Below are 25,444 nucleotides of genomic sequence, written 5' to 3'. Positions count from 1 at the left end.
GCGCAGTGATGGCTACATAAGCCGCATGGCACCCAGGCATGACAATGGCCTTCTTCTCATCACTGGTAAGAACTGCTTCCACTGTTGCAGGACTTACACAAACAACATCATCGTCATCAACATCCTCATTAGCCCCGTTGTCAGCTACAGAAATATCCCCCTCATCCTGTTGCTATTCCAAAGTGGCATCCTCAATTTGTGTACACCGGCTACACTTGGGCTGGTTGTCCACACATCTGTAGAAATGCTAAAAGGAGGTTTTCTTTATGAGTACAGTATCAGAAAGGTCAGGCTTACACATAGCACTCATGGAGAAACTCTGCTCAGGGATTTGTGTAATTTCTGAATCTGAACATACAGTTTCATCTACCTTACCGATTTTTTACAGCTCAGCATTCACACTTAAAAGTATTTTGGCACCACTTTTTGAGTCTGGATGACAAGGTCTTGCATTGTCATGACTGACCTAACAAGAAGATGTCTCACTGACAGTTGCAGAACTAGCATTCATACAGAAAGGCCTGATTCTTTCTGTGCCACTGGGTGTGTAGAATGGCATGTTGGCAATTTTATGTTTTTCTGCAGTTAACTTTGCCTTGTTTACAGGTTTTGTTCTTTACCAAGGTAATAGGCGGTTTTTTACAATTTTGTTTTCCTGACTTAAAAATACTATGCTCTTTAACTTAGGCTTTAGCAGATGACGTAGAGGGATTACTATCATCATGACTGGTGCCAGCAGCTGCTTGGTGCTCCTGGTCTTCTGTGGACTGATGTGAATACATATCGATGGCACAGAGCAATGTGACTGGAGACTTTCAAGAACACTGCCAGCCTAATTATTTGTTTCAGCACGGACAATGAGCAATGGCATGTACACTGTAGACTGGCAAGAACACTGCCACCTCTCCTGTTTATGTGTGACCTATGGCACAGTACAATGTCACTGGAGACTTTTAAGAACACTGCCAGCCCTATTATGTCTGTTTCAGAACTGAACACTGCCACCTCTCCTGTTTCAGGGTGCGCTATGGCACAGTAGAATGTCACTGGAGACTTTTAAGGACATTACCAAGCCTCCTTTTTCCCTTTCATTAATCACAATGACCAACTACAGTGGAGACTGCCAAGAACCATGCTACCCCCTCTGTGCCTCTCTGTGAAATGGCGCTGTATCTCCATAGAGGGCGATAATTATAGAATCCAAAACTCACAAGATCCGACAATGCAACAAGGACGGTTTTCCTCGATTTCAGTTCCGAGGGTGCACGAAAGTAATGAGCCGGCTCGGCATGGCACTCGGATCTGCAATGTTCAGGTGAGCTCGGTTTTCCGAAAACCGAGCCCAAATTATTCTTATGGAACCTCTTAGTGACCTGACCAGTGGTTTAATGTACCAACAATGCGCTTTATTACTATTCTCTGGTCTACTGCAGATAGATCCAGGGTGATCGAGGTGGCCTCATATAAGAGGAAAATTTTAAAGTATAAGTCAACCTTGTGTGGATTTGCCTATCTTAAATGAGTAGATTCTAATAATTTAAATTTTTCTTTGACATTTTTTTCCCAAAACTAAACCCCTGCGTAGAATCTTCGGCTTTGCTTGAATGCCAAAATGATGCTCAGTATATTTTAAAATGCTGTATGAAGCTACATATGGCCTCTTACTGCTGCTTTACACTGTGGTTTAAAATACCCCGTGTGGAAAGCAGCAATCCCATTCTGTCAGTCAAGCCATGTGATGGAAGGGGTGGGCCTTACAAACTACAGAAAGAATAAGGACTGAGTAAAGTAAGTACCTCAGGTAATGATTCATTCCCAAACACATCCACAGACAAGCCACAATAAGCCTAAAAAGAAAAATATTAAAATTTTACATTGCAATTAGTAAATCTACATTTATCAATTTACATATGTAATCTTCCAGTTATACAGAAGCATTGCAATTAGCAGTCATGCTGTAAGTACATGTATGCATTTGTTTTTTAATTAATTTTCTAATTAAAAAATACATAACTAGGGGCATGGCCTGGCAGCCATAATAGGTAGACGTGAATCGGCACATTTCCGAGATTTTGGGAGTCTGTTTAGCAATTATTGGGGCTCTCCCCGCTAATAAAAGTGTCAGCCCTGTGACTACCTGATTGGGCAATGTTAGAGGACCATGTTGATACCATCTGGGCTGCGCAGAGATCACCCAAAACCCCACGGAGCCCTGAGGCCTACCCAGCACTCCAGGCTGTGTGCCTGACTGATATCTGTCCACTGTCTGCCCTAGCTCAGCTGCCCACGGACGCGGTACGCAAAGTGCCCCCCCCCCAGATCCAAGCCAGCACCCTCTTCACCCGAGACCCGACCTGTGGACTGACGGCGGCAGTGCCCCACACTGGCCCCACTGCCCACCGACAGAGTCCAGCGGCGACTGCTCACCACACTGCAGGCTGTGTGCCTGACTGTCTCCTGGCCATCATCTGCCCCGGCTCAGCTGCACACGGAGACAGCGCGCAGAATGTGGCCTCCTCCGGTACCAGGCCGCCACCTTCTCCATCAGAGTCTTGACCTGTGGCCTGCACCCTGTAGCCTGGCGGCGGCACCCCGCATTTCCTCCAGTGCCCACCGCAGTGAGACCCGACGTGACGATTCCCCACCATTGTAGGGGTAACTACCCGCAGAGTTCCGGCTGGTGGAATCTAGCCTGGAGGCACATACAGTGGATCTTACCTGGCAGGTCCCAGTTCGTTGCTCCTGATCTCTGCGGTCATCCTCTCTGGTCGGCAGCACCTGGAACTCCGGTAAGAGGCTGGGTCCTTCCTTTGGCCTTAGTCTGTGTCTAACAGCTGCCTAATACAGTACACGGTCTTCAGTTCCAGCACAGTAAGGCTGAGTCGTCTGCATCCCTATACAACTAACGAGACACTGCCCTCCTGTGGCCGAACTTAGGTATTGCATCCTAGACTTTAATCTCGGTTTTTGTGCAAATTTTCATCTCCCCTCAGTGACAACTCCACCTTCACTGTATTAGATCACTGATTTCACAGACGACACACCCTTCAGCTTCTGTAAGGAGCCGCGGGCCCTCCATCCCAGCAGGCTTCAAATGACCTAAACATTCACCACATGCTGATAACCCAGGTTCATGGTTCAGCAATCCTCATCTGCCCTACTCATCTCTTCCTTCATCATGCCCAAGGGGAAAAAGATCCACTCCAAAGGTCTTCCTCAGAATTTTGCAAAGCAGGAGACTCCCACCTCGCGCTCTGAGCGAACAGACTCTCCACATACGTCTGACTCTGACGAGGATGATACTGCTCCTATCACTAGACGGGACTTCATGACCTTAATTAAAGAAATGAAAGAGCTCAAGTCCTCCGTCCACTCTGAAGTACAAACTGCTCTTCATTCACTGCGAGAAGTGACCTCTATCGGGGATCGTACTGATAAGGTGAAAAAGAGACTAGAGACGGTTGTGTTCTCCCAGACCAGAATGGAGGAAGACATTTGGCAAATCCGCAACGAATTGACGTCAGTGCAAGAGCAACAGGAGGACATGGACAATCGGGCCAGATGGAACAACCTGTGTATTAAGGGCATACCTGAATCGGTGGAGCTTCTGCAGCTTGACCAATACCTCAAGAAGCTATTCTCCCAGCTTGCCCCTGAGGTCCTGGAGGAACACTTACTTCTAGACAGAGCCCATGGGGCACTAAAACCTAAGTCGCCCGACCAAAAACAGCAGTGGAGGCGTAGAAGAATATGATCCTATGAGGTGCTAGAAAGCTGTCCACACTCACATATGAGGGCCATATCCTACAGATCTTCCAGGACCTCTCGCCAGCTACCCTAGCTAGGCCCTGGGAGCTGGCCCCTGTGACGCAGATTCTAAGAGCTCGTAATATATACGGTACAGATGGGGTTTTCCCTTTCGCCTCTTCCTCTGGCATCAAGATCGTCAGGTCTCTGCGAGATCACTTCCCGAAGCCCAGGCCCTTCTCCAGCACCTGGGCATTGCTCGGGCACCTCTCAATCAATCGATGCAGGGACTCAAGCTTCCACCCCTCAACCTCAAAGAGCACCTAGAAGCGAATGGTCCACAACGGCGAGGCCTTCCACCTCTCACAGGCCTTCCTCTTGATACCGCATCCTTTGGTCTCCTTACTAAAATCAGAGGAGGCCCATACCAGTGAAAGCAAATATACTTAAAAGAAGGTCCTCACAGACTACTGCAGACCGGCGGACACCCCCATAGGTTGGCATCAGGGACTTGCAGCAGCCCCGCTTTGTCATGTCTTTCTGACTTACCAACAACGTGTTTCCGGTGCATTGTTTAGATGTTATGGTTGTGTCGTTTTTCTCTTCTCTTTTATTACACGTTGCTCTTCGAGACGGACGCCCTCCAAGTATGCTGCCTGCACTGGCCTTTTCGTTCTCCAACCGCTACCTGCTTGCAGGCTTGTTTGTCTCTATTTTTATTATTGACTTCTATATTTATATTTAGTTTACTTTTTGATATTGTTTTATCTTTCTGCTTGAGAGTACGGTTGGCTCTGCTCTCGAACATGACAAATGTTTTTGACAATGTATCGTATTTTTCTGTTTCTTGTTTTGTTGTTTTTTGTCTAGTGGTGCCAATCTCTGCACTGTTCCCTGGTTTCTCCTCTATGACTTCTCACCTCTGTTCCTGACCTGTTGCCCCCTCCTGAGCCCACTAGAGACAAATGTCATGTTTTCGCCCCCCCTGTCAGCGCCCCTTCCCACGTCAACTGGTTAATGTCTGCCAGTCACGTCCCCTATAGAGCTTTCCGCTCTCCGCTAGTCCCCAGGTACCTAAAGTACCGCTCCTCCCTACATGCCAGCATCACAGGCGGGTGTCCTGCACCACACCCGACCCCCCCTCATCTTCCCTTCACCGCCCACTCCATCCCTCCCATATCTATCTCTCCCTGGTTGTCTTGTTCTCCTATTCCCTCAGAATGTAAGCTCCGTATCTCTCAGTTCCAGTTTCTCTTACTTGCTCCACCACCCCCATCTTACCTATGACCCTCCGTCTTATATGCTTCAATGTAAAGGGACTTAATTCCCCCCAAAAAAGAGGCAAACTCCAAACGTTCCTGCAGGCTCTCAAAGGAGACCTAATCTTTCTCCAGGAAACCCACTTTATTAAACATCTGCAACCAGAACTTAGATCCAGACAATTCCCTCTCACCTTCCATGCATGCGATTGTACTCAGAAGAGATGCGGGGTGGCTATCCTCTTTGCGCGCCACCTCATTTTTTAATTACAAGATACGCATAGTGACAAGCAGGGCAGATTTCTCATCCTGGTAGACAAATTGAACAATCTACCCTGCACCTTGGTCAATATTTATGCTCCTAATCAAGATCAGGGGGAGGACTTTAATGCTGTCCTCACTCCTTCCTTAGATAGATCCACTTCTCCAGTTGCCCCTCCCGACAGGAGAGATGGGACGAATTCCAAGGCCTTACAAGATTTTTTGAAACTTCATAACCTATACGACACGTAGCGTATTTATGACCCCCTTGCCCGGGATTTTTTTTTCTACTCCCCTGTACATAACACATACTCCAGAATCGACATTATCCTGCTCAGCCATGATCCAGCCATGATCTCACCCTTAAACATCTTAATTCTCACATTCACCTAATTACATGGTCGGATCATGCCCCGAACTCCACCGATCTCTCGTCATTGGCACTGCACTCCTCCTCCTTCTCATGGAGGATTAACAAATCCCTGCTTCATGATAGTAACACGGTAGCCCATCTCAAGTCCTTCTTGTCCGAGTGTTTTGAAATTAACGACTCCTGAGACATTTCACCCATGACCCTATGGAATGCTCATAAGGCTGTCATTAGAGGACATCTTCTAGCCCTAGCATCCAACGTCAGGAAAGTGAGTCTCGCAAAAACAATCTGCCTCACTGCCGCCCTACAACAGTTTGAAGCGCAGCATAAGGTCAATCCAGACCCTATTATTTTTCAACAGATTGTCAAAGTGCGTGGCGAGCTTAACCCTTTACTTTCACACCGAATAGCCAATAAGTTAAAATGGCTGAATCAACATTACTATGAAAAGGGAGACAAATCCGACAAACTCTTGGCCTCCTGTCTTCATACTAAAATCTCAGCCCGTAATCTCCTGGCCATTAGGGACTCCACTGGGGTGCTGGTGTATGACCCAAAAATGATTCGATTTGCATTTCAAAAGTACTATCTAAAACTATACAACCTTCCACAACCTTCTGACGCTACTGCCCCTCAGAAGCAAAAAGAATGTATAGAGGAGTTTCTGGCTAACGCCCACCTCCCTAAATTGTCCCATCAGGCGGCTGCCCGTCTTAGTGAATTCATTACCGTAGATGAGGTCGAACAGGTAGTAAAGGCGCAGAAGGCCGTCAAAGCACCTGGGCCAGATGGGTTCTCGGCGGCTTACTAGAAGAAGTTTGCAGTCCAGCTGGTCCTCCGTTTGTGCACCCTTTTTAACTCCATTTTTAAAGGAACCCCATGCCCCCGGGAGTCCCTCGAAGCTAGGATTACTCTGATTCCTAAAGAAGAAAAGGATGCCCACTATTGTACTAGCTATCGCCCGATATCACTCCTCAATAACGATGTTAAGCTCTACACCAAGATTCCTGCCAACCGATTAAATTCTGTACTTCCTGCCCTAATCCACTATGATCAGGTGGGTTTTATCCCTGGTAGACAAGCCAGGGACAACACGAGGAGAGCTGTTCACCTTATCCATATACTCAATACCAGGAAAACACCCTAAATTATCTTGGCGCTGGATGCCGAAAAGGCCTTCGACAGAATCTCCTGGCAGTTCATGATCCTTACATTGAAATATTTTGGTCTATCTGGAGACATCCTGTCTGGAATACAGGCCTTATATTCCTTCCCTTCAGCCATGGTTGCGGTCAATGGCTCTCCGTCGGATCCCTTAATGATTAGCAATGGCACACGCCTGGGGTGCCCCCATTCCTCTCTAATTTTTGCCCTTGTTATTGAGCCCTTGGCGGCAACTATTTGAGCGTTCCCGGATGTGCAAGGGGTGCACACGGGGGACCTGGAGAGCAAGATATCTCTTTTTGCCGATGACGTGCTATTGACCCTTCAGCAGCCGAGGACCTCTCTGCCCAACTTAGTCACCATCATGACCCATTACGGAAATCTCTCCGGATATAAAATTAACATCACTAAATCTGAGGCACTGCTCCTTAATCTCTCTCCCCGCGATTGTCATGATATTACCTCCCAATTCCACTTTCGGTGGAAAAGAAAAAGTTAAAAGTATCTGGGGATTTACATCACCGCCACCTACAACTCCCTACACCAGGAGAATTACCTGGCTCTTTTTCTCAAACTCAAATCTGATATCTTTTCTTGGAGGCCCCTAATTATTTCGTGGCTGGGCAGGATCATTGCCGTAAAAATGTCTGTTCTCCCTCCGTTCCTTTACCTATTCCAGACACTTCCCATCAGGGTCCCTATCTCCGAATGGAATACTATGCAACGACACGTAGCTAAATTTGTCTGGCCTTAGTTCTGTTGTTACCTTTGCTCATCCGGCCTCAAACGCCTGGGCGGATACAGAAGCCACCTACCTCTCTCTACCAGACCTCTCTAGTATTTGGGGCCTACCTAAACAATCTAGGCTTGCATTGATCAAGCGCTTTCCTACCTTACTATTTGCTGCTCTGAACTGGGAGACCTGCAAGAGCCATCTTTCCGTCCCTCCAACCCCCCTGAATAATATGCCCTTATGGCACAACTCTGCTATCCGCTTTGCTGGCGACCTTTTAGACGGGAGAAGACCTATGACTTATGACGCTCTCCGCTCTAAATACCCTGGCCTAAACCTGCCTTTCTACCAATACCTACAAATCAGGCACTGTCTTCTCCCTGTCCTGTCGGGCGACCCACCTCCACTGATATGCCCCTTTGAGACCCTCTGTCTCTCCTCACCGCTCCTGGGAGGCATGATTTCTTCAATCTATAGTCTGCTGCTAGACAAGATGCTGGTCTCTGGGAATAGCCATGAGAGGGAGTGAGAGAGGGACTTGGGCCCCCCCCCCCGGAGGAGGACTGCTGGGAGACCATCAGAAGGAGCGTAGCCTCCAGCTCCATATCTACATTAATTAGTTCACTATGGCAGACGACCCCCCCACCCCACCCCACCCACTATCCCTTCAATAATTTGGATATTGCTTGAGCCAGTACAACTTTTGAATCAATGTTTGGTTATGCATAGTAATTCTAAACATGTGTTGTGTTAATAAAATAAAATAAAAAAATACATAACTAAATACATACATGAATAGTGACAACCAGAAGTCTACAAAAAGAACCATTTGAACTCCACACAACAACGTTTCCTATCAATTGTCACAACTAACCATAGAGTTGTATATTTATTAGAAACAAGAGAAGTGTATCGTGCATGAGGGTGATGAATTAGCCAGGGCCTGCATACAGAGGCCAAGACCATGGGGTGTAAATGTATTAAAGAGCAATTTTGGCGACTTTGACAGCTAAGTTTAAAACGTCAATCTCTTTAAGGGCAAAACTTGCCCTTAAAGACATTGCCGTTTTAAGTTTGCCCTGCAAAGTCAGCGAATATCAGTAAGTTGCAGAAAGCTCAGCATAATACATTTACCTTCATGACTCATGCAAGTAGGGCACACTTAGCATAACAGTGGAAATAGTAAATCACAGCTGTTAAGGAGACAGCTGTGGCTGGTTGTGTAGTATAGGGCTGTGTAAGCCCCATGCTCTGTCCAAAGTTTTCACTGTGGCTAAGGATGTACCTTGCAGTCTGGGGAACAGACCTTCAGTAAATGTAGTCTGCCCTCTTTGGATATAATTTTGGGATAGTGCTACACCCATTGACTGTCCCTCTGCATTATTGCTATAATGACTGAGATAAAGAACAGCACTAAGTGTAACAACTTAATATCTACAAGTGTATTGTGCTTCCTGATCAGGACATTTTATAGATATGCGATGTGTTTGGTTTACGAGGAATATTTTTTTTTATTTTTTTTTACTATATCCATTCTGTGATTTTTTTGGTACACAGAGATTGTTTATTAGTAGCACAATGGAAAAAATTTACTTCTGTCTGAGTGGCTGGTCAGATTTATACCATCCGATTGTGTAACGTATCAAAAGAAAATAATTTCCTCCAGACCATAATGAAAATAAAGCATAAAAGACTGACATGAGACGTGACAACCACACATCTAGAAAGAATGTACCATGTCGTTGCCATGTGAGTCATCTATTATTATTTTAGTACATGGCCAGTGTAGGCCCAACCATTTAACAAAATTACAATGTACGTCCTCTAGACCCAAAGGGGAAAAAAAAAGATGAGAGACAACCACAAGCAGAACGTACCATGTCATAGAAATCATCAAGAACAGTTTCTTTTTCCCTTTCCTGAAAATAAAATATCACATTGGTGATCAGAAGAAGGTTACATTGTCACCATCACTATGCTTCCTGTCACGGTCACAAACAGGAGTACAGCTAGGAGTCACGAATATGGTGAAAACACTCTGTTTATTTGCAGAAAGGTATAAATAGCAGGTAATTGAGAGCAGTAGTAAATACCAGGTGCAAGCAGATGCAGGAAATTATACCAATGTTCAGAAACCAGCAGGTAAGCAGCTGTTGCACAAGGATATGACATCACAGGATGGGACAACAATAACCAGCCATGTGTGCTGGGGGGAAACAGGTTTAAATGGACCACACCCAGGTGCATGGAATGATTAGTGAACAGGAAGGTTAACCCCTAATGCACACAATAAAGCACAATAGCAGCTCCTCTGGTGAGTGGAGGAACTGCCAATACAATACAATAAAAGGACAAAAGGGCAGGAGCTGCCATGCAAAGCAGTATGTACTGCAAGGGGCTTGCAGGCAGATCCTGACAGTACCCCCCCCCCCTCCCCCTTAGGGCGGACTCCAGACGCCCGATTACCAAAAATGTCTAAATTCGTCGGAATCATAGTCCACAATAGGGGCAGAAAAGTCCTCGTCCATGGGCGGAAAGGCGAAGGAGACCATGCCAGTTGCCAGTTCAAGCTTCCTTTCTTTTTCCGTCCTCCCCTTTTACGGGACTTCCTTGGAGTTGAGACCTGACCCAAGTGGGTGGAACGCCAAAGGTAGCTCTTGACCAGGTGAGATGGGTGGTACAGCTGACAATGCAGAGGCCCCGCAAGATGTCATAGCGGGAGGTGTTATAAATTTGCTGAGAACTGCCTCAATAAAGGATTGCAAGTCCGATAAGATGGGATGATCCGTCTCAATAAATGGGTTTGCCCAATCTAATGCCTCTCCCCTAAAATAGGATATTAGGAATAATACCTGTCTCTTAGGGCTACTAACCAGGCTTGGTGTGGAGGGGATCTGTGAAGCAAATAACCTCATAAGGGCATTAAATTGGGAAGGATGCCCCTCAAAGAAAGGTGACGGTTCAGACTTGGCATCCTCGGTAACAGATGGTTCGGACTTGGCAGCAGGCTTGACAGGAGGCCCGGACCGGGCGGCAGGCTTGGGAGCAGGCCCGGACCGGGCGGCAGGCTTGGGAGCAGGCCCGGACCGGGCGGCAGCCTTGGCGGCAGGCCCGGACCGGGCGGCAGGCTTGGGAGCAGGCCCGGACCGGGCGGCAGACTTGGAGGGGACAGCGCTGTGAGAAGCCTCGGAAGGGACAGCACTTTGAGAAGCCTGAGGGCAGACAGCACTTTGAGAAGCCTGAGGGTAGACAGGACCAAGTGGGAACTCGGGCTGAACCGCATGGACTGGCAACTCGGGCTGAACCGCATGGACTGGCAACTCGGGCTGAACCGCATGGACTGGCAACTCGGGCTGAACCGCATGGACTGGCAACTCGGGCTGAACAGCATGGACTGGCAACTCGGGCTGAACCGCATGGACTGGCAACTCGGGCTGGACCGCATGGACTGGCAACTCGGGCTGGACCGCATGGACTGGCAACTCGGGCTGGACCGCATGGACTGGCAACTCGGGAGTGGCCTGAAGGGACAGGACCCCCTCTGGAGCAGACTGTAAGGGCAGCGCCGCCTCTGGAGCAGACTGGAAGGGCAGCGCCCCCTCTGGAGCAGACTGGAAGGGCAGCGCCCCCTCTGGAGCAGACTGGAAGGGCAGCGCCCCCTCTGGAGCAGACTGGAAGGGCAGCGCCCCCTCTGGAGCAGACTGGAAGGGCAGCGCCCCCTCTGGAGAAGACTGGAAAGGCAGCGCCCCCTCTGGAGCAGACTGGAAGGGCAGCGCCCCCTCTGGAGCAGACTGGAAGGGCAGCGCCCCCTCTGGAGCAGACTGGAAGGGCAGCGCCCCCTCTGGAGCAGACTGGAAGGGCACTCGGGACCGGAGACAGAGGCAGGAGACTCGGGACCGGAGACAGTGGCAGGAGACTCGGGACCGGAGACAGTGGCAGGAGACTCGGGACCGGAGACAGAGGCAGGAGACTCGGGACCGGAGACAGAGGCAGGAGACTCGGGACCGGAGACAGAGGCAGGAGACTCGGGACCGGAGACAGAGGCAGGAGACTCGGGACCGGAGACAGAGGCAGGAGACTCGGGACCGGAGACAGAGGCAGGAGACTCGGGACCGGACACAGTGGCAGGAGACTCGGGACCGGACACAGTGGCAGGAGACTCGGGACCGGACACAGTGGCAGGAGACTCGGGACCGGACACAGTGGCAGGAGACTCGGGACCGGACACAGTGGCAGGAGACTCGGGACCGGAGACAGAGGCAGGAGACTCGGGACCGGAGACAGAGGCAGGAGACTCGGGACCGGAGACAGAGGCAGGAGACTCGGGACCGGAGACAGAGGCAGGAGACTCGGGACCGGACACAGTGGCAGGAGACTCGGGACCGGACACAGTGGCAGGAGACTCGGGACCGGACACAGTGGCAGGAGGCTCCAAGCTGGAGGCAGATGATGTGACCTCAGAGCTGGAGGCAGATGATGTGACCTCAGAGCTGGAGGCAGATGATGTGACCTCGGCACCGGAGGCAGATGATGTGACCTCGGCACCGGAGACAGAGGCTGTGACCTCGGCACCGGAGACAGAGGCTGGCACCTCGGCACCGGAGACAGAGGCTGGCACCTCGGCACCGGAGACAGAGGCTGGCACCTCGGCACAGGAGACAGAGGCTGGCACCTCGGCACAGGAGACAGAGGCTGGCACCTCGGAACAGGAGACAGAGGCTGGCACCTCGGCACAGGAGACACCTCGGCACAGGAGACAGAAGCTGGCACCTCGGCACAGGAGACAGAGGCTGGCACCTCGGCACAGGCGGCTGGAGCTGGCAGATTGGGTCTCTTCCCAGAGAACAGAAATGTTGGAGCATAAATAATTTTGGAATGCGTAGAGGAAATAACAGGAGATGGTTCAGTAAGCTGATGTAGTCTACGGACAGGACAGTCCTGCAAGAAATGTGCATTGCTGGCACAGTAGAGACACAACTTGTATGTTATCCTGCGCCGCCGTTCCTCTTCGGTCAGATGGGGGCGTGGACCACCTGTGTACTGAGAATTTGTTACCCCATAGTTCATAGAAAACAGCACATTTGTAGAAGTATTTTTAAGAGGTGCTGTTTGCACAGGTTCATCAGCAGAGAAGGTGGATTGAGACAGCTCAGCAGCTTCTGAATTAAGAGAGGCAGAATCTGACAGTCTCCTGAATGGGTCCACAAGTAAAGAGGAAAATCTAGCAAGCTGAGAACGTAGATATATAATGTCCATCTGTAAAGTTTGTAGCAGTGGTAATTCCATGATTGGTGAAACAGACATGTTGCAAAAAACAAATGAAAACTTGATTGCAGGAAAAAGGTCCCAGAATAAAACAAAACTTTCACCTGACTCCAAAGCTGTTTTGTGGGCTGGTTATACTGTCACGGTCACAAACAGGAGTACAGCTAGGAGTCACGAATATGGTGAAAACATTCTGTTTATTTGCAGAAAGGTATAAATAGCAGGTAATTGAGAGCAGTAGTAAATACTAGGTGCAAGCAGATGCAGGAAATTATACCAATGTTCAGAAACCAGCATGTAAGCAGCTAATGCAGGGAAGTATGAACAGGTTCCAAACAGGCATGAACCAGAGGAGCAAGGCAGGAGGAAGAATCCACAGGTTGCACAAGGATATGACATCATAGGATGGGACAACAATAACCAGCCATGTAAGCTGGGGGAAACAGGTTTAAATGGACCACACCCAGGGGCATGGAATGATTAGTGAACAGGAAGGTTAACCCCTAATGCACACAATAAAGCACAATAGCAGCTCCTCTGGTGAGTGGAGGAACTGACAATACAATACAATAATAGGACAAAAGGGCAGGAGCTGCCATGCAAAGCAGTATGTACTGCAAGGGGCTTGCAGGCAGATCCTGACAGCTTCCCCTATATCAACTTTCCTTATGCTTGTTCCATATTAAAAGTCATTGATCACAAAAAAAATATATATTTCTATTAGAATAGACAATGTCCTTATACCATAAATTTATCAGTGGACAGGCACCCGCCCTCTCATGTCATTTCTCCTCTCCATAATGTAATTTTACAATTATACATGAGCGCTGCTATTAGCAGTCATGTTGTAAGTAGATGTGTGCATTTGTCTTTCAATTAATTTCCTAATTAAAAAATATATAAATACATGCATGAAAAGTGACAACCAAACTATTTATCTTGCTCTTTCCTAATCCTTGCTTTAATGTTTGTAGTTTAAACCCCAATGACACCAAATTTGCCTGATCCTCTGTGCCTCCAGCTCCCCTAACGAACAGATACAAATCCAACCATTGATCTAAAGTCTAAACCATACTTACTCTGAATAACAGGAAGAATATTCTTACCCAAGATGAATCAAAGTACAGTAATGCATCAAAGAGTTTAAAGGAACCCACTGAAGGGCCAATTATAACGGATGTGCGGATTTGATTCCTTAACTAGGATATTTTGTGAATAAATGGAAATCACTTGCAATCTATAGTCACAAATTACATTCTATTTAAAAGATAAATGTGATGGCCTAAGGTATTTGGATACAAGTGTATGGGATAATGGCTATCTACAGCAACTTGTGATGTAATCTCTTTGTATACTATTCGTAAACAAAACAGAGGTACAAAATCTATAGATATTCTATTATCAAATACAAAATATTATTAAAAGAAGGATTATTCTGAATAGCAGTCATTTAATTTTTTACATAATCATTTCTGGTTTCACATTCTTTTTCCTCCAGGTATGGGGGATCGCTATGTGATCAAAATTTGCTCCAAACTGTGCAAATTTCTTCATAGAATATTGGGAATCAATTGATATCTTTTTGATGCTTCGCGCAAATTTGATCTCAGGACAGAACTACATTGATTACTGCTTAATGAAATGAAGAGAGTCATGAAAACATGAATGACAATGACTTGGGTATACTCTGATCACAAACCTCTAGTAAGGAGACTATTAACTGACATATTCAAAGAGTATAACGAAATCTGTCTGATGAAAAGAACAGATATGATTTATACATATTTTGTTACATACATACTGTGGTTGAAGTGGGCCGATATACAACTGTATACCACCACATCACCACCACTTCTACTGCTCTGATCGTATGTCCAAAGGGACTAAATAGTCACCCTCCATATTCTGACATGGGCTCTCTCCCCCCTGCATGCCTTCTTTGAGGTCATCTTCGTCAGGCTCCCGACATTCATCACATCCCAGCACCACCTTCCCCTCCAGCCCGGGGCATACAGGCTGTTGTGGTCCTGTGGAGGTTGCCAGCAACTGGTGGAGCAGAATCCGGAGTCTGTTTCCCAGAGAGACGCTCAGCGCTGTCTGGATCCCTGGAAGTAAGGACTAAGGGATGTATGACAGCTGCGGAGTTCAGCCTGGCACCATTCAGCATTTGAACACCTCACTCCATATTTATCTTATCCACAGACCAGTGCCTGAGCCACAATGATCTTCCTGTGACTACTGCTTATGACTTGACTCTGGCCAAAAGACTGATAACATCCAGTGATCTCTCAAAGAGGGATTCTACATCTCTCTGCATGTTTTCAACCACCTTCAAAACCACTGTGGGACTGATGGCGTCCTGTATCTATGTCTCAAAGTTGCCTATCCAATTTGGCAAGGCAAGAGCAACAGCAGATGAAGCAATGGTTGGCTTCAGTGCTGCACCTGTAGTAACATGTATATTCTTCAGACAGCATCCTACTGCTCTGTCCACAGGATTCTTGAAAGTGCACTCATCTTGCAATTTCCATGGTGTCCCTTACTGACTTTAACCGTACATCCACCATCTCTGTTACTTCTCTGACTCCTTGATGATCTCCTTACATAAGAAGGGTGGTGATCTATTCTTGGAAATTCCTTAAGCTTAATCTTCCAGCTCTAAGCTCAACTGAGATGTGGATCGCTTCAATCCTTACAGATGTTTTAAATCATCTTCAGCTCCAAAGCTGTCTTCCATAGATATTTTTATTGACTTGGTTGGTGGATGGGAATGCTTCCCCTTATCCGACTGTCTAGAGCTATCATAGAGAACCTTATTGGATTCCAAGGGGAGTACCCCAACAAGCTATGCATGCTCTGTTCTTGGTTTTTACTGTTATTTTCATGTATTTTCCTATCTGCTGCGTTAAGCAAATAACAGAAAGTAAAAAAACCAGCCTAAATCTAACTTTATAGATCAGTGGAGTTTCAGTCTATGAGCTTGCCTAGTTGGAGCACTGCATGAATTTTTGGGTATAGCATCAGAATGCTCTATGCTGCAGTATGTGCTGATCCTGGTTCTACCAGCACTGCAGCCTATTTCCATCAGCACTAAAGAGATTAGTGAGGCCACGCCTCCATCCTCCAATATCCCAATAATAAGATACAGATGGACTCTGCATCCCATCCACCATATCTTGTTAAAACTCAAAGTGTTTAAAAGGGCTGGTATCCATTCAATAAAAAATATTACTTTACAAAAAATGTTCCAAATCTGTTAAAAGGAACCCACCCCTTTCAAACAATGAATATGGAGAACTAAGCCCTATGGCACTTTTAGTATACTGGTGAAGAAGAATGGGTTCTTATGGAACCTCTTAGTGACCTGACCAGTGGAGCAATGTACTAACACTGCGCTTTATTACTATTCTATGGTCCACTGCAGATAGATCCAGGGTGATCACGGTGGCCAAAGATAAGAGGAAAATTTTAAAGTATAAGAATCTTTTGTGGACTTGCCTATCTTAAATGAGAAGATTCCAATATCTTTTTTTTTTTTTTTTTATAAAACCAAACCCCTGTATAGAATCTTCGGCTTTGCTTGGATGTCAAAATGTTGCTCAGTATATTTTAAAATGCTGTATGCAGCTACATATGGCCCATCCCTTACTGCTACTTTACACTGTGGTTTAAAATACCCCACATGGAAAGCAGCAATCCCATTCTGTCAGCCAAGTTATGTGATGGAGGGCGTGGGCCTTACAAACTACACAATGAATAAGGACTGAGTAAAGTAAGTACCTCGGATAATGATTCCTTCACAGACGAATCCACAGACAAGAAACACCTAACCTAAAAAGAAAAATATTAAAATTTTACATTACATTACAATTAGTATATCTACATTTATCAGTTTAAATATGTAATCTTCCAATTATACAGAAGCATTGCAATTTGCAGTCATGCTGTAAGTACATGTATGCATTTGTTTTTCAATCATTTTTTTAATTAAAAAATACATAACTAAATACATACATGAATAGTGACAACCAGAAGTCTACAAAAAGAACCATTTCAACGCCACACAACAACTTTTCCTATCAGTTGTCACAACTAACCATAGAGTTGTATATTTATTAGAAACAAGAGAAGTGTATCGTATATGGGGGTGATGAATTAGCCAGGGCCTGCATACAGAGGCCAAGACCATGGAGTGTAAATGTATTAAAGAGAAATTTTGGCGACTTTGACAGCTAAATTTAAAACGGCAATTTCTTTAAAGACAAAACTTGCCCTTAAAGACATTGCCGTTTTAAATTTGCCCCTGCAAAGTCGCCGAATATCAGTAAGTTGCAGAAAGCTCAGCATAATACATTTACCTCCATGACTCAGGCAGGTAGGGCCCACTTAGCATAACAGTGGAAATAGTAAATCACAGCTGTTAAGGAGACAGCTGTGGCTGGTTGTGTAGTATAGGGCTGTTTAAGCCCCATGCTCTGTCCAATGTTTTCACTGTGGCTAAGGATGTACCTTGCAGTCTGGGGAACAGACCTTCAGAAAATGCAGTCTGCCCTCTTTGGATATAATTTTGGGATAGTGCTACACCCATGGACTGTCCTTCTGCATTATTGCTATATTGACTGAGATAAAGAACAGCACTAAGTGTAACACCTTAATATCTACAAGTGTATTGTACTTCCTGATCAGGGCATTTTATAGAACAGATATGCAATGTGTTTGGTTTACCAGGAATATATTTTTTTTTTACTATATCCATTCTGTGTTTTTTTTGGTTCACAGAGATTGTTTATTAGTAACACAATGGAAAAAATGTACTTCTGTCTGAGTGGCTGGTCAGATTTATACTAACCAATTGTGTAACATATCAAAAAAAAATTATTTCGGTGGCTTGGTAGCCGAACGATTCAGTCGCACTCATATAGGGCTCCAGGTATAAAGGCTTAAAAACACCGTTTATTGGCGACGTGTGGTCACCCCAACCACACTGACAAGCCTTAATCTGTCTGCAGACAAACTTGCTCACCTGTCTGGCACTTCGACGTCTGTAGTGAGGTGACGGTGCGGGAGTTCTCATCGTGGCACTGGGAGGCGGTGGAACATCGCGGCTGGGACAGGTGGACAGCTGAGAATAGATATTTGAAGTTAGTGCCTGGCCCAACACCTGCAGCGAAAAAAGGAGGATAGACTAGAAGTTAATTAATAAGGTGCACTAGAATTCCCAGATCAGAATGTAACCATATTGGAAAACAAGAAATAAAATATAAACTTTTATTCAAAATATATTAAAATTTATACAAAATTAGTGAAATAATTGTGGTGAAATAGTGAAAATTAAAACTTGGATGCTCAGCCGTAATACTTCTATAAAGTCGTGAGAGGACAATTTCAATAAGTGATTCCTGTATATAAGTAGGGTAAAGTATTGGACAACATTAAACAGGTCTGCATATGTATTTGCTCATGTGACCACCAAAATCTACTATTAGTCTAGTAGTTATATCTATAATTATCTCACTGGCTGGCTGCGCTGTAGTAAGATGGTACAGTGAGGTCCATAAATATTGGGACATCGACACAATTCTCATATTTTGGGCTCTATACACCACCACAATGGACTTGAAATGAAACAAACAAGATGTGCTTTAACTGCAGACTTTCAGCTTTAATTTGAGGGTATTTACATCCAAATCTGGTGAACGGTGTAGGAATTACAACGGTTTCTATATGTGGCTCCCACTTTTTAAGGGACCAAAAGTAATGGGACAAACTAAACAATCCTACATCAAACTTTCACTTTTTAATACTTTGTTGCAAATCCTTTGCAGTCAATTACAGGCTGAAGTCTGGAAGGCATAGACATCACCAGACGCTGGTTTTCATCCCTGGTGATGCTCTGCCAGGCCTCTACTGCAAATGTCTTCAGTTCCTGTTTGTTCTTGGGGCATTTTCCCTTCAGTTTTGTCTTCATCAAGTGAAATACATGCTCAATCGGATTCAGGTCAGGTGATTGACTTGGCCATTGCATAGCATTCCACTTGTTAGCCTTAAAAAACTCTTTGGTTGCTTTTGCAGTATGCTTCGGGTCTTTGTCCATCTGCACTGTGAAGCACCGTCCAATGGGTTCTGAAGCATTTGACTGAATATGAGCAGATAATATTGCCCGAAACACTTCAGAATTCATCCTACTGCTTTTGTCAGCAGTCACATCATCAATGAATACAAGGGAACCAGTTCCATTGGCAGCCATACATGCCCACGCCATGACACTACCACCACTGTGCTTCACTGATGAGGTGGTATGTTTTGGATCATGAGCAGATTATTTCCTTCTCCATACTCTTCTCTTCCCATCACTCTGGTACAAGTTGATCTTTGTCCATAGGATTTTGTTCCAGAACTGTAATGGCTTTTTTAGATGTTGTTTGCCAAACTCTAATCTGGTCTTCCTGTTTTTGTGGCTCACAAATGGTTTACATCTTGTGATGAACCCTCTATATTCACTCTTGTGAAGTCTTCTCTCGATTGTTGACTTTGACACATATACACCTACCTCCTGGAAAGTGTTCTTGATCTGGCCAACTGTTGTGAAGGGGTTTTTCTTCACCAGGGAAAACGTTCTTCTGTCATCCACCACAGTTGTTTTCCGTGGTCTTCCGGATCTTTTGGTGTTCCTGAGCTCTCCGGTGCGTTCTTTCTTTTTAAGAGTGTTCCAAACAGTTGATTTGGCCACACCTAATGTTTTTGCTATCTCTCTGATGGGTTTGTTTTGATTTTTCAGCCTAATGATGGCTTGCTTCACTGATAGTGACAGCTCTTTGGATCTCATATTGAGACTCGACAGCAACAGATTCCAAATGCAAATGTCACACCTAGAATCAACTCCAGACCTTTTACCTGCTTAATTGATGATGAAATAATGAGGGAATAGCCCACACATGTCCATGAAATAGCTTTTGAGTCGATTGTCCCATTACTTTTGGTCCCTTAAAAATTGGAAGGTACATATAGAAACCGTTGTAATTCCTACACCGTTCACCAGATTTGGATGTAAATACCCTCAAATTAAAGCTGAAAGTCTGCAGTTAAAGCACATCTTGTTTGTTTCATTTCAAATCCATTGTGGTGGTGTTTAGAGCCCAAAATATGAGAATTGTGTCGATGTCCCAATATTTATGGACCTGACTGTATATCTTATCTGCGCTGTGATGAATTAGTTATCAGTATATCCTTTGTTGTTACTAATACCGCTTTCATACTGCCGCCCCGGCAATATACCGGGTTTTCCAAGCCGGATTTTTGCCGGGGCTCGGAGCGTCCCAGCTCAGAAACACCATTCATACTGCACCTCGGACCCGGGAATTTCCCGGGTTGACCCCATTCATACTGCACAAGTCTGTGCCCTGGCAATTTGTGGGAGTCATCACCAGAGCAGTTTTCATTGGCTGAAAAATGGTGATGTCATTGAAAGGTGACTGGTTTTTTGCCGCATAAAGATGATGCAAAAGTGGGTGGTGATTGTTTACCACATTACTTTTCATCATGGCCGACGACTCACTTTTGTGTAGCCCAGAGTTCATGTTTACTAGTGTGTTTTATGTTAATACACACTTTTTCAGTGAAATAAAAGCAATTTTCTCCAACAAACTCCGATTCTGCTTCAGCTTGATCTGCACTCCACCATCCACCATTTCTCCTAAACTCCTTCTCGAATCTTCCACGGGCTCCCACTGATGACATCATCCTCCAGAGACAGGCAGACAGCCAATTAGCTTGTTTTCTGTGCAACCCGGGTTGAAAAACCCGGGTTGCACCATTCATAGTGCAGGCAACCCGGGTCCGACCCGGGAATTACCCTTCGATAAATCCCGGGCTGGCGTACATCATCGGAATTGAAGAAATCTAATGCTGTCAGCTCTGCTCCGAAGAGCAGAGCTGTACAGCGCATGTGTGGAGGGATCACATGATCCCTCCCTGTCACTCAGCGCGCTCTCTCTGCAACGATACAGAGAGGGGATCTGTGTGCGCATGTCCAGTTCTTGGAACTGGACATGCGCAATTGAAGAGTGAAGAGAAGACCCGGAGACAGCGCTTCCGAAGAGGGGGGTAAGTATGATTTTTTTTATCACTGAAACAGCAGTTTTTCGGAACTGCTGTTTCTGTGCAGGGCTGTACATAAATGTGAGAAATAGTTCAATCCTTATCATCATTGCGATAAGGATTGAAAACTACTTTTCACTTTATGTGAATATTGATAAATGTGCCCCTAAATCTAGTAATAATAAAATCTAATTAAAGTCAATGCGAGCATCCAATAACCGCCGACGTGCGTTTCGCTAAACTTTTTCTAGGACTAACCGATCGTTAGATCAGACAGGAATTTATACTCTCAGAGACACTCCTACTCTCTGACGTGGTAGATTAAGGTGGGTGTGAGTCTGTATGATTGCCATGTCTTTGCAACAATAATGGTTCAGTAATATCACAAGCCCGCCCTCCTACATACTCTCATTGGACGAAATACGATCCTATTTGAGAAAACACATCTCATTCATTTTGGATTTTAAGGTTAAGCGTTCATCGGCTCTCATAATTATGTATTCTGATAAAGCATAATAATAGTATTACAATAAATTTATAGGACTATTCAAGTTAAGTTTCCATGTTTTTGTTTATATTTCTCATAAACAATCATTCAATCTCCGTTTCATAGTCTAATCCATGCGTGGTGCCGCCCACACTAATCTTCCTATTGGCTTCTATCTGACTCTTATTAAAGAGATGGCTGTAAATAGTGCCAGGTATATTTATTTTTCAAACCAAGATTATCTAATTAGATAGTGACGGATGTAATACTTTCAGGCACATATCTGTTGTCGGACATAGCTGTTTTCATTGAATAAAGAGTTTTTTAAATGTCCAGTATGTTGTGGTGGCAGTAACAGTTCAGTCTCATTCATTTTGGGTTTTGAGGATTGGACGTTCATCCGTACTCATATTTATGCATTCAGATGAAGCATAGTAATATTTTTACAATAAGTTTGTATAGCTGTCAAAGGTAAATATGATGCATCTATATTTTTATTCATCTATTCTTCCTAGACTATTATTTGGTCTCCATTTCATAGTATAATCCATGCATGGTGCCACCTACACAAGTCTTCCTGTTGACTTTTATACTTCAATGAACATCTGTCATATACATAGTGATTATGATTTGTTAAATCCAATAATATGTAACACTGTATGGTTATCACAGATAAATACAAAACCTTACTGTATTGAAAATCATCATACTGAGTTGCATGAATATTTAGTACAATTACACACAATTTTTCTCCTTGATGATCTCTCCTTACATAAGAAGGGTGGTGATCTATTCTTGGGAATTCCGTAAGCTTGATCTTCCAGCTCTAAGCTCTAATGAGATGTGGATCGCTTCAATCCTTACAGATGTTTTAAATCATCTTCAGCTCCAAAGCTGTCTTCCATAGATATTTTTATTGACTTGTTTGGTGGATGGGAATGCTCCCCCTTATCCTACTATCTGGAGCTGTCATAGAAAACCTTATTGGATTCCAAGGGGAGTACCCCAACAAGCTATGCATGCTCTGTTCTTGGTTTTTACTGTTATTTTGATGTATTTTCCTATCTGCTGCGTTAAGAGAATAACAGAAAGAAAAAAAACAGCCTAAATCTAACTTTATAGATAAGTGGAGTTTTGGTCTATAAGTTTGTCTTGTTGGAGCACTGCATGGATGTTTTGGGTATAGCACCAGAATGCTCTATGCTGCAGTATGTGCAGATCCTGCTCTGCAGCCTATTTCCATCAGCACTAAAGAGATTAGTGAGGCCACGCCTCTCTCCTCCAATATCCCAATAATAAGATACTGATGGACTCTGCATCCCTTCCACCATATCTTGTTAAAACTCAAAGTGTTTAAAAAGGCTGGTATCCATTTAATAAAAAAAAACTTTACACAAAATGTTCCAAATCTGTTAAAAGGAACCCACCCCTTTCAAACGATGGCACTAAAGAGACTGGTGTAAAAGAATGGGTTCTTATGGAACCTCTTAGTGACCTGACCAGTGGAACAATGTACCAAGCTTTTGTGGACTTGCGCACTTTAAATGAGTAGATTCTAATGTTCTTTTATTTTCTCATTTACATTTTTTTTTTTTTACAAAATTAAACCCCTGCGTAGAATCTTCGACTTTGCTTGGATGTCAATATGTTGCTCAGTATATTTTAAAATATGGCCTCAGGGCCTGATCAGCCAATAGGCTGACCAGGCTGCAGCCTGGAGCGCTGGGTCACGGGGGGGGGCACATTAATATTTGTTTTTATATATATATATTTATTTTATTTTTTCCTAATTACAGATCGGTGCTTTCTTCCTTCAATCTCGGGGCCGCCCTTTAGTCTGAAGGGGGGCAGTCCCGACCGTCAGCGGATCCAATTAGGAGGCAGGCAGGTAGCTAAGAGTAAATCCAAGGATGTTAGCTGTCCTGCCAGAGCGGGCACGCTCTCACTGCTTAGCGTGGTCACGTGAGATTATCACATCTCAAGTGACCACATTAAGCAGTGACAGCGTGCCCGCTCTGGCAGGACAGCTAACATCCTTAGATTTACTGTTAGCTGCCTGTCAGAAGACAGAAGTGCCGGCGTCTGCAGAGAGGAGGAGCAGAAGACAGCCAGGTAAGTTTTGTCTATAATATAATGGAAGAGGATGTGATACAGGTGGCGACTGAGGAGGGGGGGGGGGGGATTACTGGTGTGGGGAGGGGGTTAATGAATCGGCAGCAATCGTTTTGAAGAACTGCCTGGGGGGGGGGGGTAATAAGTTGCCTGTAATGGGTTGATGATTTTGTGGGGGGCGGGGAGGGGGGTTAATTAACTACCTGCCATATGTTGATAATTGGGGGAGGGAGGGGGTGTATTGCATGTAATTTGCCCTGGGGGGGTTACTGAATTGCCTGCAGTGGGTTGAAGAATTGTGTGTGTGTGGGGGGAATTGGCTGCAACAGGTTGATGAATTCACCTAGGGGGGGTTTCTGAATAACCCTGCAACCGTTGATAAAATAGCTAGCGGGGGGGGGGTTGTTAATGGATTGGCTATGGAGGGTTAATGGATTGGTTAAAGTGAGGTGATTAATTGGCTGGGGGGTGGGTGAGCAAATAAGTGGTTAGGTGGGTGAAGACATGGATGGGGTGTCAAACTTTCTGGTGAGGGTTTACAAAAATGGCTGGGGTAGGTGATAAAATAGCTTGTGGGGGACATGATCTCTGTATTGCGTGGCTGTGATGTGGATGCTCTCTGTAGTCACTCACTAGAATGTTAAATACTTGACAGATGGGGCTGGTAGATGTTAGTATATGAATATAAATAATTTTTATATATTTTATTGTCTGTGCCTGTACTAGGGGGTTGTTTTATTTGGTCATTCTCATAATGTGTATCATTCAAATTTTTGCACATTTTCAACTGTAATGCACTACGGAATTTGCTGGCACTATATAAATAAATGTTGATCATGATGATTTTCAATACAGGACTCCAAGTTTCCAGAACGGCGTCAACCGGTGTATTAGCCTAGGGCGGCTGGAACCCTTAATCAGGCCCTGTATGGCCTATTCCTTACTGCTGCTTTACACTGTGGTTTAACACTGTGGTTTAAAATACCCTGTGTGGAAACCAGCAATCCCATTCTGTCAGCCAAGTCATGTGATGGAGGGGGTGGGCCTTACAAACTATATAAAGAATAAGGACTGAAATGAGAAGTAAGTATCTGGGGTATGTATTCATCGTCTGACTCAACCACATCAGGAGAGAACACTAAAGAAAAATATTGAAAATTTACATTACAATTAGTATATCTACATTTCTCAATTAAAACATGTACTCTTCCAATTATACAGAAGCATTGCAATTTGCAGTCATGCTGTAAGTACATCTTTGCATTTGTTTTTCAATTATTTTTTTAATTAAAAAATACATAACTAAATACATATAAGAATAGTGACAACCAGAAGTCTACAAAAAGTACCATTTCAATGCCACACAACAGCTAAATTTATATATTTATTAGAAACAAGAGAAGTGTATCATATATATGGGGGTGATGAATTAGCCAGGGCATGCATACAAAGGCCAAGACCATGGGGTGTAAATGTATTAAAGAGCAATTTTGGCGACATTAAAAGCTAAATTTAAAACGGCAATCTCTTTAAGGGCAAAACTTGCCCTTAAAGACATTGCCGTTTTAAATTTGCCATGCAAAGTCGCCGAATATCAGTAAGTAGCAGAAAGCTCAGCATAATACATTTACCTCCATGACTCATGCAGGTAGGGCCCACTTAGCATAACAGTGGAAATAGTAAATCACAGCTGTTAAGGAGACAGCTGTGGCTGGTTGTGTAGTATAGGTGTCACGGCTCTGAACGATTTTGTAGATCCCTTTCCTCTACTATAGAGAACTTGCCCAGGAGCGTGGAGTCTAACGGATAGGAGGTTTTCACCAGGGATCCCCACAAGGGAATATGGTCTCCGCTGCTCCTATTCCGCAAGACTAGTATTAGTAGAGGATTGTGGAGGCAGAACACAGTGACATTCTGAATGATGATATTCACAGGATTAAAAGTTC

General features: G+C 44.8%; 1 protein-coding gene and 1 long non-coding RNA gene across 7 annotated transcripts in view; one reads left to right on the top strand and one right to left on the bottom strand.

The window, feature by feature from the left end:
* LOC142140903 (uncharacterized) overlaps positions 1 to 16,265 on the top strand; it is a 96,531-nt gene extending 80,266 nt beyond the window's left edge. Inside the window, exon 3 of the long non-coding RNA XR_012688585.1 lies at positions 14,301 to 16,265. This is a non-coding gene — a long non-coding RNA (uncharacterized LOC142140903). The remainder of the gene's footprint in view (positions 1 to 14,300) is intronic.
* Positions 1 to 25,444, bottom strand: part of LOC142140900 (protein mono-ADP-ribosyltransferase PARP4-like) — a 200,752-nt gene that overhangs the window by 74,814 nt on the left and 100,494 nt on the right. For 3 of the 6 annotated variants that reach the window (XM_075198877.1, XM_075198878.1, XM_075198881.1), the window contains 4 exons: positions 17,826 to 17,963; positions 16,583 to 16,633; positions 9,415 to 9,456; positions 1,797 to 1,847 (listed from right to left, as the gene is read on the bottom strand). In XM_075198877.1, coding sequence (XP_075054978.1) covers positions 1,797 to 1,847; positions 9,415 to 9,456; positions 16,583 to 16,633; positions 17,826 to 17,963 — 282 coding nt within the window. The remainder of the gene's footprint in view (positions 1 to 1,796; positions 1,848 to 9,414; positions 9,457 to 16,582; positions 16,634 to 17,825; positions 17,964 to 25,444) is intronic. The other 3 variants (XM_075198879.1, XM_075198880.1, XM_075198882.1) reach the window with 3 other exon arrangements.

This window comes from Mixophyes fleayi, chromosome 2 (assembly GCF_038048845.1).
Source record: "Mixophyes fleayi isolate aMixFle1 chromosome 2, aMixFle1.hap1, whole genome shotgun sequence".
In the NCBI taxonomy this organism is placed as follows: domain Eukaryota; kingdom Metazoa; phylum Chordata; class Amphibia; order Anura; family Limnodynastidae; genus Mixophyes; species Mixophyes fleayi.
The sequence above is the reverse complement of the archived record's forward strand: the minus strand, read 5'-3'. Positions and strand labels throughout refer to the sequence as shown.